This window comes from Falco cherrug, chromosome 11 (assembly GCF_023634085.1).
Source record: "Falco cherrug isolate bFalChe1 chromosome 11, bFalChe1.pri, whole genome shotgun sequence".
Classification (NCBI taxonomy): domain Eukaryota; kingdom Metazoa; phylum Chordata; class Aves; order Falconiformes; family Falconidae; genus Falco; species Falco cherrug.
Window position 1 is genome coordinate 19,000,147 of NC_073707.1, and position 16,215 is coordinate 19,016,361.

At 39.8% G+C, this 16,215-nt stretch overlaps 1 protein-coding gene across 2 annotated transcripts in view; it reads left to right on the forward strand.

The window, feature by feature from the left end:
* Positions 1–16,215, forward strand: part of CPB1 (carboxypeptidase B1) — a 66,876-nt gene that overhangs the window by 38,770 nt on the left and 11,891 nt on the right. The window contains exons 1-6 of one of the 2 annotated variants that reach the window (XM_005443652.3): positions 6,728–6,832; positions 6,939–7,014; positions 8,654–8,778; positions 11,226–11,325; positions 13,237–13,338; positions 14,648–14,749. In XM_005443652.3, the coding sequence (XP_005443709.2) occupies positions 6,762–6,832; positions 6,939–7,014; positions 8,654–8,778; positions 11,226–11,325; positions 13,237–13,338; positions 14,648–14,749 (576 nt within the window). In that variant the 5' untranslated portion in view covers positions 6,728–6,761. Of the gene's footprint in view, positions 1–6,727; positions 6,833–6,938; positions 7,015–8,653; positions 8,779–11,225; positions 11,326–13,236; positions 13,339–14,647; positions 14,750–16,215 lie in introns of those variants that run through there. The other variant, XM_027811831.2, reaches the window with a different exon arrangement.

The following is a 16,215-nucleotide window of genomic DNA, read 5'->3' on the forward strand; positions in this document are numbered from 1 at the left end:
AATTTCTTGAGAAGTCCAATTTCATGTTTAATCATTTGACTTCCTTCTATGAATAAAAGGAACTTTTCACGTAGACAATATCCATGCCTCAGTCAGATTTGATTCCACAGATTTCAGTAGCATGCATTTGATTTATTATTTTTTCCCTGTGATGTCTCACAAATAGCTAATACACTTGCTTAAGTCAGACAGGTTCTCCACTCATTTTGAACTTCATTTTATTACGTGTTCACAGAGAAACAAAGAGTGCCAAAATTAATTCGTTCAACTTAATTTGCTACCCCATACTCATAATGAGTGAGCTTTCCCTATAGTTTTTGCAATTAGTGTTTTAATAATGTTGTTCAAGCATAGATTATAGTCCAGTTGCTTTGGGAAGAGTTTTATGAATACTTCTGATCAACTAAGAACCATGAGTCTTCTGGAAAAGTGTTACATGAACAAATTGATGTGCAGAATACCCGATTAATCTGTTTGGAATTTTTGGTTTGGTGGTTTTTACATGATTTTTTTGTTGTTTTTTCCTTTTTTACAATATGACATGAAATGTAACTCCAAAATCTGGTAGAAAGTAAAACAGGAATTAATTTTAATGATGTTTTAATATATATGTTTTGTTGGGGAGGAAGGCAGAGATTTAGCTGAAGTTCTACTTGATCATAGTGGAGTTCTATGTTCTTCTTCAGCTTGTGAATTTGGGTTACTTGAATAATTTTAAATTGAAAATTTTATTCATTTCTAAATGGTCTTGTTTTTCTGAAATGGCAGAACTATCTGACCTTTGCCCAGGTACAACAGCAGTTGATACAACCTGCCTCTCAGCAAAGGACACCAGATATCAAAATCATTCAGAGTGGAAGGTTACTATCCAAGTGCTAAGCTTCAAACTTCAAGTCTACAGATGAAAAACAAGCTATGCAGGAGAAGAACGTTCACCATTTACATGATCCATGAAGGCAAACACATACAAAACCCAAAACAGAACAGATTGATTATCCAGCAATCTGTAAAAGAAATTTCAGTTAGGCCAAAGTGTGGAATCAATCTGCTCAGTCCACTTGCTGATGTTTTTTTATGGACCTGGACTCTCCTGTTGTCATCTGTCTTTAGTCCCACTCACAGTGATCCTGCTGTGCTGTGTTAACTCTAGTATAGCATCACTATCTGGATCATATTTAGCTGGATGAAATGGAGATTCATCTGTCTGTCTAAATCCTTCTGTTAAAACTGGAGGTGAATGATTGCACATTGACAGCCTGATTTACCTTCAGCCCCTGCAGAGTCCAGAATGGGAACTAGGGGAATACTGAGAATGACAATGTGCTAACAACCCATATTTGATATCCTGGAGAGGCCTCAACAGTGGGCATATACTCCTGTATCTCATTACAGAATAGTTCTAGCACTGCCTCAGCAGCATCTGGTTCTTGCATTGCTGGAGACATTATCTAGGCATAAATGTGCTGATCTACACCAGAAGAGAAACTCCTACACCCATCAGATACTGCATGAAGATGAGAGTTTAAAGTTTAACTGGCTTCTGTTAGAATAGCCAGTGTCTAGTTGCTCATGTACTTTTTTAGATTATAAACTTTTTCCTGTAGGTGTGATCCCTCACTAACTACCACGTGCTCATCTCAGTGCTTTAAAAATTGTAAGGGGAAGGACCTTATGCTTTTTTGCATCTTTGAGCTGTTGCTGAGTCCTCCCATGACCCTGCTAGCCTTACAGATGCCACAGAATAGGCTTGAGTATGAGAACCTGCCACACTTGTGCATGACAGAAAGCCCATCCCAAGAACAAGCTAATTAAGCAGATGTCCTGTGTCAGGTCAGTCCTTCTCATTGCTTCATTAAATATCTTTTTTTTCTGTTTGGCACAGAACAGATTGTTGGTGCTTGGTTTCTGGCAATTCTGGGACTGCCAATACCTTTATCCACTGCTTTTATTTTAGTGTATTTCACACTTTTTTCAAGCAAATAAAAATCTGAATGTATATGGTATTACAACAGCTTCTAGCTAGGGATATAAAATACTTTCTAAACACTAAGCATCTGTGCATTGATCATGTAATGAAGCTGCAATACACTCAGTCTTAATTATGACTTAGACATCAATGGTAAAAAAATGATACTCTGCTGGGTAAAAAACTGGCTGAATGGCCAGGCCCTAAGAGTGGTGGTGAATGGAATTAAAACCAGTTGGTGGCCAGTCACAGTTGGTGTTCCCAGGGCTCAGTACTGGGGCTAGCTCCATTTTAGATCTTTCTTGACAATCTGGACAAGAGGATCAAGTGCACCCTCAGTAAACTTGCAGACAACACCAAGTTGTCGGGGTGGGGGTGGGGGTGGTGGAAGTTGTTCTGCTTGAGGGCAGGCAAGCTCTGCAGAGGGGTCTGGACAGGCTGGACCAATGGGCCGAGGCCAGTTGTATGAGGTTCAATGAGGAGAAGTGACAGATCCTGCACTGGGGTCACACCAGCCCCACACAGCGCTACAGGCTGGGGCAGAGCGGCTGGGAAGTGCCTGGTGGGAAAGGACCTAGGGGTGCTGGGTGACAGCTGGCTGGGCATGAGCCAGCAGTGTGCCCAGGTGGCCAAGAAGGCCAACAGCATCCTGGCTTGTATCCAAAAGTGTGGCCAACAGGACCAGGGCAGCGATCGTCCCTCTGTATTCGGCACTGGAGAGGCCGCACCTCGAATGCTGTGTTCAGTTTTGGGCTCCTCACTACAAGACAGACGCTGAGGTGCTACAGCATGTCCAAAGAAAGGGCAACAAAGTTGGTAAAGGGTCTAGAGTTTAGCCTGGAGAAGAGGAGGGTCAGGGAAGACCTTACTGCTCTCTACGACTACCTGGAAGGACGTTGTAGTGAGATAAATGTTGGTCTCTTTTCCCAAGTAATAAGACAAGAGGAAATGGCCTCAAATTGCACCAGGGGAGGTTTAGATGGGGCATGAGGAAAAATTTCTTCACCAGAAGGGTTGTCAAGCATTGGAACAGGCTGCCCAGGCAAGTGGTTGAGTCACCAGCCCTGGAGTTATTAAAGAGAGGTACAGATGTGATGCATAGGGACATGGCTTAGTGGTGGATTTGGCAGTGCTGGGTTAATGGTTGGACTTGATATTAAAGGTCTTTTCTAACCTAAATGATTCTATAATTCTATTTCACAGGAGATACTTTGGCAAGATCCACCAACCCTACAAAAGAACAGTTACACATTTCACTGTTTCTCACCTGATGCGTCAATAGCAGAAGTAGAAACACATCCCAGAGTCATGAGAGCTACCTTTTTTTGCTCCATACCCTAGATCTTATCACTCCCATTCTTTCCTCTCCTTATCCAGTTCCTGTTCACACACATTAAGTAGCATCCGCAAATGTGGAGGGGAAAAAAAAAAAAAGATACCGACACATAGATACAAAAATAGTAGGATATAAACATGTCCCAGAGCACTAAAGCTGAAAAAGCTTTTGATGACTTAAAAGATGCAATATTAATAATATATAAAGGCAAAAAAAGTACCAAGAAAGCTTGGAGCACATGCTGGATATCAGATTCTGCTGATCCTGACCTCTTCAAAGTACTGCCAAAAATCTTCAGAATATATTAAATAGTATTAATCTTCAAAACTAAGGTTAGAACATATTACCTTAACAAATGAATTATGATAAGGGGGTCCTCACAATTCAAACACATGTGTCTGGTCTGGGGCACATGTTAGGATTTTGCTATATTACATACATAAGCAGTGTTAAGATTTGGAATTGAGCAGCTTCTCACTGATCTTTTAGGTCATAATAAATATAAAACAATATTGAAAAGATCAAATTGTCAATCAAGGATTATGAGAACTGGCAATATTTTGTGACTAAAAGATAGCAGACTTTTTAAAATATAGCTCAACAAACTACCTTATTCAGGAATTCTGTATCTACTGAAACTCCTAGAAAAAGACATTATTTATCCTCAGAGTTTTGGACTCGGTTTGATAACAAATGGGATGAAAGGCTTCATAGGATAAAGGAGGCTTCTGAAATGCTAACATTGATGTGTGTTTTTTCCATTTATCAGTCTGTGGTTAGCCTTCATAAGCTTTTCAAAGTGGAGTACCAGAGTTACTTCTATTTCTAAAACTGAAATAAGAAATTACTACCAAAATGAATTTCAGCTGGAATATAGCCAATTATTAGCATCAAAACATTTTAGAGCTCATGTCACTAGACACAGGGAATACTCTTTGTGAGTGACAACATCATAGAAAACTTTATTTTTAATCATCAAAAAAGCAAACAACTGCAACAAAATTACAATAACTGCTGCTTTTTCTCAGCTGTGCTCAAAATACATGTCCTGAAGGAAATTACTACACACTCTCCTTTTGAGATTCAGCTGGTTTTGTTACTTTTTTGATTAAAAAAATTAAATTTTTCTTCTGAATCTCTTCAAAGAGATAGGTAATACTAGCCTCTGCACTCAGTATCATGTAGTAAAGGCCTAGGTTTACTCAGCCATGGCCAACTGATGTGCTCTTGGCTTGTAATCAGCTGCTAAAAAGAACAGATGGCTTAACCAAATTTAATTTGCTATTTTATTTATCCTTATGCTACCCCTTTATCATACAAATATTAAACGTTTATATTATACAGTTAGAAAAACAAGACAATGCTTAGAGCTAGTTTATGAGCTAATCTGATGAATAACCATCAATCCTGAGATGTAAAATAAATCACTTAAGTAGGATTCCAGGTCATTGTTTTTTTTTTCTGACAGATGGAAACAGCAACGACTGTCATTAGAAATTATAGTATTCAGTAATGCTTGCCAGCTCAGCCGTTGATGGCAGTAATGCTGTGTCAGTGATTGTTTGGAGAAAAACATACATACAATAAAAAAATCCCATCATCTCCAACTGCATGAAAAAGCAAAGAATTTCTTAAAAGTAAGCTCAAGCATTGAAATCTGGCAGTCTACTATTTCCAAGATGCTTCTCAGTGCTCGACAGGGAATGATGACATCTGCAATTTGTTTGATTACTTCTTGTGATCATTTATTCATTGTGAGATCTGGGCTTGATCATCTCCACGTTATTGTCTTAGCAGTGTTCATGGGATCAGACTATTTTATCTGATACTGTAGACCTCATCATCGTAAAGTTAAAACTTCTGAAGACTTTGCAGTATTGTTTTGGCACTCTGTCAGGATAACTCCTGCTGTCATCCTTCTTAGGAGACGTGACTCAAAGTAAGTTTATTGCGGGGCAAGAGCCTGCAGTGCTACAAATTAGGTCATTAATTGTAAAGTAAGTTCAAACCCTATGGTTTGGCAAAGACGGTTTTGGATAAATAGGCTCAGTGCATTTTTGGAGTCTCCTTTTAGGAACATATTCGTCATGGGTCATATTGTTAAGTATAAATTGCTGCATTTTTGGTACCTTTATTTTAATAATGTATTTCTAGGTATTCTGTATATAAGGCTGCTACAGCCTTACTGAGCTAACTCCAGAGAACCTCATAAAAAATCAGGTGCAGAGTCTAATGCCACATTCATGCTTAAAATGGTCATTGATAATTCAAATTTCTGCACTTTGAAACTGTAACTGTGTATTTAATCTGAGATGAATATACATTAATTTTCCAATATTTTTTTACATATTATATGATACACACACACACACACATATATATATATATATATTTCTGCAAAATAGCAGACATGGAGTCAAAGAACATCTTCAAGATTATCTGTGCCTGAGCCCCTTAATTTGTCTGGTCACTTAGGCACAACAGAAAACAGAACTGAGCTCATAAATTCAATTCTTTATATATTTATACACTGATTCATTTAGAGGCTCCCTGTTGAAAACATCAGTCACCTCAGGACACAGCATCAATAGACAATTAATATTACATTTAATGCCAAGTACTTGTTAATGAAAACTAAACAGATGCAAGTGCAGTGATGCAAACACACTACCATTTCTCAGATAGTTTAGGCAAAACATGAAAGGTAAAGTAAAAAATGCTTTTGCATGACTATATTTCATTTGATCTTCTTAGCCTACATATAATGCCCACTGTAGTGCTTAACTTTAAAGATATTTACCTCTGATCCTTACATGATCAATGAATGTATTATGTGGAGCATATGTACAACTCTGCTGCTACTAGAAATTTCTACACTCTTAGTTCTGCAGGCACCTGCCTTACTCATAAGTCTCAGTGAAGTGACTGAGGAAAGAACAAGTCCAGTACTTCTCTATTGGGGAATAAAAGATAATTGGTACATGCCGACTGGGTTTCCTCTTGCTTTGTCAGCCCCATGTAATTCAGCAAGAGAGACGATACTGTGCCATTAAGACCAGTTATACTGCAACAACATCTGATAAGACATCTACCATTACATAATGTAACAATAAAGTATCCAGCAACCAAATGAGTGCAAAAAACCCAAAATGAATCAAAATTCACATGCAACAGAAAAGAACAAAGTAAGTTAAATTCACTTCCTCATGTCAAGTGTTTATGCAACTCAAGTAGCAAGATCCTTCAGCCAGCCCACCCCCCTTGAGACTTTCAGCTGTTTTCACAGGTGTGGAGTAAAACACACATTATAAAAGGTATGCAAATAAAACAAGGTCATCTATCAGTTGATCACTGAGCTGTTCTGCTGTATAGCTGATAAAAAGCAGGACAAAACAGGTTATAAAAGCAGCACGGAAGAGCTAAAAACATTGGGGGGGTTTCCTTAAAAAAAACCAAAACATGTGGGTGCTCTTACTTCTAATAGGTGCTGCAGCTGTTTCTGCTCACCTGCAGAATCTTGCCTTTGATGGGTAAGAACAGACATCAAGTTTCATATTTGCACAATTTCTTCTGCATGAGCAGAACCTTCCAACTGACTTACCCGTTTCAAACCCCGTCTTTCTCTTCCCCTTTCAGGCAGAAGGTGTTTCGTGTGATTCCACAAAATGATGAGCAGGTGGAAATCATCAATTCCCTTGCCAGCAACATGCAGGTAAAGAACTTGGGGAAGGGACTCTATTGTATTTGAAAGGAATGGTTTTCCTCTTGTTCAACTAATGTGTGTCTAAAAAAAAAATAATCATGCAACTGAATTAAAGACCTAATCTTGATTCCATTCAAGTTAAGCTGTAGTGTTTCTTCAGAAGGAACAGGACAAGGTGATAAAGCTAGAGCTATACAAATACATTACGATACCTTTTTAGAAGCTAGTTAACCCAGTCTGAATATCAAAGGGCCTACCAGAATTTATTAATAAACTAATCTGAAATGCTGTATTCAGTGTGGGGTACTTTCAAGAATATATTAGATAAAACATGGAAATTTCAGCTACAAGAACTTTTACCATTGTAGGCAAAACATTTTGCTCACATAAATCTAAAATTCCACACTCCCAACAAACTGAACTTTTCTTTGGCCTCTAGTTGCTCATGTCATGTTTTCTTCTCTGACTTTCTTTTAAAGCTTCCTTTCTCTCCTACCAAGCTGCATGTTTCTTACTGACCTTGATGTAGAAATATGATGACACAATGACATAAGGAAAAACAATAAAGATAGCAAATATGTTTTCAATATTTTTCTTCAGCTTTGATGTTGTAAAATAGCTGTTGGTGAAAAAGACACCATTATCTGTAGGATGAAAGGATGGTATTTTTAACGAAGTACAGATGTGGAGAACTATCATCAACAGGCTAGCATAGCATGCTGGAACAGTATTCTGTAGAAGAATATACTATTGGAATGGTGCTACCCTTATTAAGAAAGCTAACATACCATGCTTGCTTTTAAGTGTGTAGTATAAAAGGATTGCTTGTCTTCTTTTTCTTTTAAGTAAAGAAAAGATCCCTGAACTACCATTGTTATATAAAGGAATCAGTTAGGACTGATATAGTAGTATATTCTGGAATAGTCATCTCACTTGAAGACACGTAGTTCTTGAATATGCCCATCAGCCCCCAATTTCCTTTACATTCACGAGAAGAAAGGCTTAAAAGGCACTAGATTTGCAAACCAGCTTTGCTTTCATTGGCCTTTAACAGGGCGCTAAATCCAGAGGTTTGGAAGCTGACTTCAACAAAAATATGTGATACGGCAATAGCACTGTTGTTTGTCCACCCAGAGTTAAACACCTTTGAAAGGCACAGGTTCCTTGTACCAACTTCAGTGAACTGAGTCTTAAAAGTACTCATAGAGACAACAGTCTTTCCCAGCTAATTGACATGAAGTATTCATGTAGCATCCCTCTGCTACTGAGTCAGGAGTCTGTCTCTGTCTAACACTTAGAGACAGAAGCCTCCACTGAAATATGTACAAAGAACGAAAGAAGTTGTAAGGATAGTTACAATATTCATAAGTGTATGCATTCAGACGCTGTAGAATACTTGACATTTGTGAAACTGTCACTGCCATCTCCAGAATTCTGCCATATAAATTGCAGGGCCTAATAAAATCTTCTTAATCATTTTCCAGTTAAAATTTAGGTTGATACTTCTAGCAAGCACAGTCAGGTCAGTGTAATAGGATAGGAACAAAATTTGGTATATTAATCACAATCAATATCACCATGACACATACACCCACCTAAAAATCACAGCCATACGTATGTATTTGTTTATTTATCGACCTTATTTCAGGTTGACTTTTGGCAGCCAGACTCTGTCACACTGGTAAGGCCAAAAATGCAAGTTGATTTCCGAGTTGAAGCTGACAAGTCCTTTGAGGTTGAAGGTCTTTTGAAAGAAAATGGAGTAGAATATAGGTAAGTTTGTTCTCACTACTTTATTTTGAATAAGAAATTAAATACGAGGAAAATGTGTTTGATCTTTTTGTATTGGTCAACTGATCCTCCCGTCACAAACTTCACCCCTCCTGTGGATGCCTCTGCTGGGTTCAGCTTCCCTATGGCAGGCAGTTCCAATGGACTGTAGGTGCTCCACGTTAAAGGTGTGGGGTGGAATGCTGACAGAGGTAAGAGGCAGGAAGCAAAGGCTTACTACCAGGAACCTCCCAGAGGTGGAAGCTCACTGCAGTACAAAGGCTGGAGTATGGAGGGGATGAGAAAGATTTCCCACTAAAGGTGAAATGTAGCAAAGGTCTAGAAAGAGCCACAAAGTACACCAGACAGGTTGGCATATAGTATCGGGGAACTGAAGTCAGAAAATGGTGAGCTTCAAGGGCCACCATGAGGGGCTTCCCACTGAGTCCTCTAACTGCAGAATAATAGCTAGGGGAGCAAAGCGCCCAGCTGGTGGCAAAGAGAAGACAGTTATCAGGTGAAGGGCCAATGGGGTAGGGAGAACAGATTTCCAGGACAGCCTTGGGCTTACTCAAGTTGCACAGCAGATGCATGGCAAGGATTTCTCCAGTGAGAAAGCTCGTAATTAGCTTAAATATTTTGTAAATATATTACCTAGAAGAAAGCCCTGAGTTTCCACAACCGAATACAACTACCCGTAAGTGGAGGGAACAGATTACACTGCCACATTACACATCCCTGGGAACAGAAACAGTGTGGTGAATAGCACTAATGGAATAGTGAGGAGAGAAAAAAGCAGGACCAGGCAGCTGCTTATACTTCATATCTTCCAGTCACTATGCAAGCATTAACTGAGAATGAGAAGTTGACTTTGGGCTGGGGTGGAGTGGGGTTGTTTGTCTTCATTTTAGCTTCACCTGAGCATTGCAAATTGGCTGAGCCCAGCTTGATCATCAGGCTTCTTTGATGTGTAATGGATATTCTATCATCATGTACTTAGACACTGAAAGTCACTGTGACTTGATCGCAGTCTCACAAGTTCAACTGACTGAGTGCAGAGGTTTTGTCTTCCAGCCCCATTGTTTTTGCCACCAGATCAAACGCTTCACTGGACACCACACAGATCTCATGACACATAACTTTTATGATCTGCTAAATCCAAGGGTAATCCAACCCGAAATTTACTGGCCTCATATTAACCATGTCTGATTTGGATGCCGCTGGGGGAACAGAATCTAAAAACACTCTAGAAGAAATCGTGTTCAATAATGTCACAGCCCACATACAGCACAGGAATCCGATTTCAGTGGAATTTCCTCTTTGGCAAAGGAGGAGTTACTATACATGTTTTTAGTTTTTCCTATAATACTCATGAACTCCCTCAGGTCCATGCACAAATCTTTTGATTGCAGCAAAGGCCAGAATGTCTGGAAGGCGTCCCTGACAAACTTGAGTGGAGCGTCCTTGTGACAACCCAAGCTGCTACAACTCCTTTGAAGTGCAGCTATGGTGCCCTGACATCATGTCAATGTAGTCACTTGCACTGTTTGTTCTGAAGGCTGGTGGTGCCTCACAAAAAGGCCTCTTACTCTTCTATCCAAATCAGAAATTATCAAGGACATATCCTGGATGAGTAAGATTTGTAAGAATGTTAAGACAAAGAAAAACAAGAGGATTTCATTTTTTGATAGCCAAGGTTAAAATATAAGCAAAAGGTCCTCAAGAGCATGCTCAGTGATGAGCTGTGCCTTTGTGTCAGCCCCAGGGAAAGGTGAACAGGAGAGATCCAGCCACTCCAGACAGGATGCTGGTGTTTTCTCACTGTTGTGTGTTCTAATTTAATAGCCCTATTCACATGCAGTAAAGTAGTTTGGAGGATGGATAATGCCACCTGCAACAGAGTTGTCCAACCACACCTAAAATTTGGAAGCTTGGTTTGACAGAGAATTTAATCTGGCGAACATTGCTGGGTTGCTGCATGGGACTGTTACTTTGCTGCAGTTTAACTCTCCTTCAGTGCCATAAGCTCAAGAGAGAGCCCCTTTTCTTATTGAGGCAGAAGCAACCTGGCAATACAAGGTCAGCCCAGAGCTCATTTTCTGCACGCACTCTGTCTTAGCATTGCCATTCTTCCTAAACCAAACTGTTGCCACCCTGGAGGTTTGTTAGTATGGGAGTAAGTAGGCAGGTGCTCGTTAGGGGGAATCTATTGCTCCCTGATCATTCTGGTGGCAAAGTTGAGGCAGGAAGTACATTGAAACTGGAACCTAATATATCTTATTTTCAAATGCATAGAACAGACCACCCCATCACCATCCCCCACCCCCGGCATTTCACTTCACAATCCATGCAGCTTTAATTCCAGGAAGACCCTGAAATGTCCACCTGGTGCTTCCTTTCCTGCTAGTAAGTTGTATGTTTCTCTTTACGCTTTTCCTGGTGCCTTGCAGAGTTTTGATTGACAACCTGCAGGCTGCACTGGATGCCCAGTTTGACAGCAAAGCTCGTACCACCAGACACAGCTATGAAAAGTACAACAACTGGGAAACGGTAAAGTCTAGAAGTTTACCACTTTGTCAGCTTGGTACCTTAACCTCTGTAGTAAAAACAGCTTCTGATATGTTTCTAGCCCTCTTTCTTTTTCCTCTTCTGTTCCATCCATCAATATGATAACTCTTTCTCTAAACTTTCCTTCCTCTTCTCCTATATTGCTCATTACTGACTTAATCTGTATAACCCATCCCCCTACACCTATTTCCTCTACTTCTGCTCACAGTGCTGCAAAGAAACTAGCAGAAATCCAATGACCAGGCTGCCATGCTTCAGTACTGATTTGCTCTTTCCTTTTCACTCCTCCCACCTTCTCTGCTAAAAATCTTGATACCATTCCCTGCCCCAATGCTAGCCTTCATCTTCCACCATAAGCTCTCCAATCCTCCCTACTTTTTTCACAGCCATGCTCATTTTTCCTGACATGTAGCATCTTGACCATGTCACTCTTCACATCTTTGCAGTGGCTCCTTATCATCCATTGCATCACAGTTCTTATACTTGCAAGTATGACGATCTCCCTTTCATGCCTTTCCTTGCAAAAAACTCTCATTTTTGTGCCGATCATTGCCCACTAAGCACCTGTTACATTTGCAAACAACAAAATTTGTATTTCGTCTCCAGGTGGTATCTTTAGAACATATACAGAACTAATCAATTTTCTTCCATTAGAACTCTCTGAAAAAAAGAAAAAGTCTCCTTTTACAAGGCTATTTAAAAATAAGAACAAAACTTCTTCTGACTCTGCAGAGGTTATTGGCATGCAAAAACCCACCATCATCTATAATGTCAACCATTATTTCTAATATTTCCTTGCCAGTTTGTCTAGATCTGTCTGCTGTTTCCTGCCTTTTCCTTAGTTTATAGATAGCTGTTTGGGCATGGAATGCTTTTATGTGTGGATGTGACAACTTTTTTGTGAGCTCCTGAAGGCCCCTATAACAAAGGGAATCTGGTCCAATATTAGGATAATGAATGCTGTTACTACTTCCCTTAAATAGAATGAAGGAGATATTCTTTATTTTGTATCTGACATTAGTGAACAGTTCCTATAAATCCCTGTCCAGCACTTCTGTCAGTAATTCAAAAATTATGCTGAATAAAAGAGCCATGACACTGAAAAACACTACAACATGTAGAAGATTTAAGACACTCGGTCTACGTAGCTTAAAAAGAAAATCAGTTTTTGTTAAGAGAGTTTAAGGAGTGACTCCAGGTCTTGCTGGAGTCTTCTCTTCTCCAGGCTGAACAACCCCAGCTCTCAGTCTGTCTTCATAGGAGAGGTGTTCCAGCCCTCTCCTCATCTTCATGGCTTCATGCCCCTCCTCTGGACTTACTCCAACAGGTCCATGTCCTTTTTATGGTGGGGGCCCCAGAGCCGAATGCATTACTCTAGGTGGGGTCTCATGACAACGGAGTGGAGGGGGAGAATCACCTCCCTCGACCTGCTGGTTACACTTCTTTTGATGCAGCCCAGGATACGGGGCTTGCAAGTGCAACTATCAGGTCATATTGAGCTTCTCACCAGCCAATACCCCTAGGTTCTTCTCCTTAGGGCTGCTCTCAATCCATTCTCTGCCCAGCCTGTAATTCTGCTTGGGATTGTCCCAATCCATGTGTGCACATGGCCTTGTTGAACTTCTTGAAGGTTGCACAGGCCCAGCTCTCAAGCCTGTGAGATCCCTCTGGATGGCATCACTTCCCTCCAGTGTGTCAATCATACCACACAGCTTGGTGTCATCAACAAATTTGCTGAGGGTACACTCAATAATTCTTGGAAATCTACAAACTGTATTAAATATTAGGTCAAGTTAGATGCCCTGAAGGACCATTCTGGCTTGAATTCTGTGAATCAATTAGTCTGGACCTGAGGAACAGAGATTCATTAAATTTAACCTCTTTATTAAACAGATAGCTGCTTGGACTGCTGATATTGCTGCTCAGAACCCAGACCTTGTCTCTCGCAGTGTAATTGGGGAAACATATGAAGGACGGCCAATGTACCTTCTCAAAGTAAGTGCTTTCATTTCTTTGTGACAGACTTCCTCTATTAACCTTCACAAAAGTATGACATCTATTAAAACACCAACGATGCTGAGATAGTATTATACATTTTGCAGAAAATCTAATACATTTTGTTCACTACTTCTATGATTTTTTTCAACCTTTAAGGTTTTTTTTTCTAAAAAGGGGCATAATGAATTATTCGAAGTTCAGTCATATAAATTCAACCACACTCCCGAGAGCTATTTGAATGACCTTTATGTTCTTTCCATCTGTTGTTTGTAAACCCATTTACTCTGAAAAGATCTATAAATGTCAGTCTTTCTAGCAATAGGCAACGAATTTGCATCTTCATTATATGTAATTTCATGCCGGTTTTGGCTGGGGTAGAGTTAATTTTCTTCATAGTAACTAGTATGGGGCTATGTTTTGGATTTGTGCTGGGAAGCGTTCGTGTTTCAGGATGTTTTAGTTCCTGATGAGCAGTGCTTACACACAGAGCCAAGGGCTTTTCTGCTCCTCATACCACCCTGACAGTGGAGCAGGAGGGGACACAGCCAGGGCAGCTGACCCCAGCGATATTCCGTACCATATGGCATTATGTTCAGCAATAAACTAAGGGGAAAGTGGGCTGAGGGACGGTTGCTGGCTGACTGGCTGGGCATCGGTCAGTTGATGGTGAACAACTGTTTTCATTTGCATCATTTGTCTTTCTTGGGTTTTATTTCTTTGATATTATTATTGTTGTTGTTGTTATTATTTCAATTATTTAACTGTTCCTATCCAAACCCATGAGGTTTCTCTCTTTTACCCTTCCAGTTCTTCCCCCTCATCCTGCTGGGGGCCGACAGTGAGCAAGTGGCTGTGTGGTGCTTAGTTGCTGGCTGGGGTTAAACCCTGGCAATTTTTTTAGCATAAGTCTTACAAATATAGTAGATACAATGCCTCAAATAAAGGCAAAAGGATAAAGATTACGTGCCCAAAATTGCATAAGCATTTACAATAATACATTATTGAAGCAAACAAGATCAGCTTTTAAGAAACACTACAGGAAATAAATCAACACTGCAGAATAATGAAATAATTGGAGGGGATGGGGGGGAGCTTATCTACATTAATAAAAATGAAATTATTAGAAGTTTGTTATTTTAGCTTGAATATCATGGTCAGCTACAGCTGAGAACACTCTATAGATTTCCATTTAATCAAGGAATGCTGTATTTGTATAAAGTTTGACTGGTTAGGTCAGCAAGCTGACTTGTTCTGAATACAAATTATTTTGTTCAAGACCTGTTTTCTTTCTTGTCTTTTTACCTAGATGGGAAAAAGTCATCCAAATAAGAAAGCCATCTTTATGGATTGTGGTTTCCATGCAAGAGAGTGGATCTCCCCTGCTTTCTGCCAGTGGTTTGTGAAAGAAGTCAGTAAGCTTAATGATAAAAAAAATCTTACAAATTGCAACTATGTTTAAGAAAATCTTAGTGAGCAGCAAAAGCTGAGGTCACTGCAGATTGCTTTTTTACCTCTAAATACCTGTCTGCACATTCCTTCTCTCACCTCAGGTGGTGAGGGTGTAACTAGTTAAACCAGATCTTAGTGGTTGGACCTGCAATCTTTCAGCAGCTTAAGACTATGTAAAAGCACGTGTAAGAGGGACTGACCACTGCAAAGGTTATTACCAGTCTATAAACTCCTTTTTACACCTGTAGCCAGAGAAAGGTGAGAGATAAGCAAAGAAGTCTAGTAACACTATAAACATAGTCATGTCCTTTACATAGTGGTAAGGAGTAGGGAATAAGGAAATTCAACAGCACAACAGACAGGGTGGGAACCTACCCTCAGCTAAGCACAGAGTGCACAGAGGAAATGTACCCAAGAGAGAAGGAAGACTATAGATGAAGCTCCCTGAACTCCACTCAGGAAGAGTGAAATGCATATACACCCCTTTGAGCTTCCACTTCAAATTGTATGGAATAGTTTCTAAAACATTAAACTATATTGAGGAAAGAGCTGCACAGGTAAAACTAGCTTCACTTCAAGCTGGGATACTTTAGGCCTTGAATTAAACAATTTTATCTCCTTTGTCTTTTCCTTCTCCTCACCATCAATACAAAGCAGGTGGGACCAATCAAATGCTGCATAGTCTTCTCTACAGAGAAGAGGTATATTCCCCCTCAGCAGGGGAAGATCATTCAGTTTAGCAGAATGACTCATTGATTTAATCCCAAATTTTGTAAGAATTCCTGCTTGAAGATGAAAACAATCAACAAAACAAAACAAATCCAAACAACAGCAAAAAACTCCAACCAAAACAAAACCAGAGGCATCAGCTGGAATTTAAAACCCAAGTAAAGGAAAGCCAAAGTATGTGAGTGAGCCATGCTGGCAGAGCCATCGGTGGCAAGTATAATCTGTTTTATCAGACAGCCATGTGGTTTTGCGTAGGAAGGAGGGGAAATTGGAAGTGACATCTCAGTGGAGTCAATGGGAATGTGATTTCATTATCTCCTAATAAGGCTGCAGACAGTATGTGCTACCATTTTTCTCTTAGCAATTCACGTCACTACAGCTGTCATTTTCACTGTCTGGTCACTTAACTCATGGGTATACCTGACACCAGCAGTGGGCTCTGCTCAATAGATCCAAGTGTGGACAGGCAGAAGTGTTTTAAAAGCATAGTCCTCTAAGTGTCATCAGCGGTTCACCTGGGATTGCTTCTAGACATAAAAGAAAAGCAAAACTAGAGAAAAACACAAGCAACATGGATTGTTATATGTATCTCAAAAAAAAAAACAACCAAAAAAAAAAAAACAACCAACAACAGAACAACCCAAGCATAAAAAAAAAAAACCAACAAAAAACCAGGAAACAGTAAGTTCTAGTGAT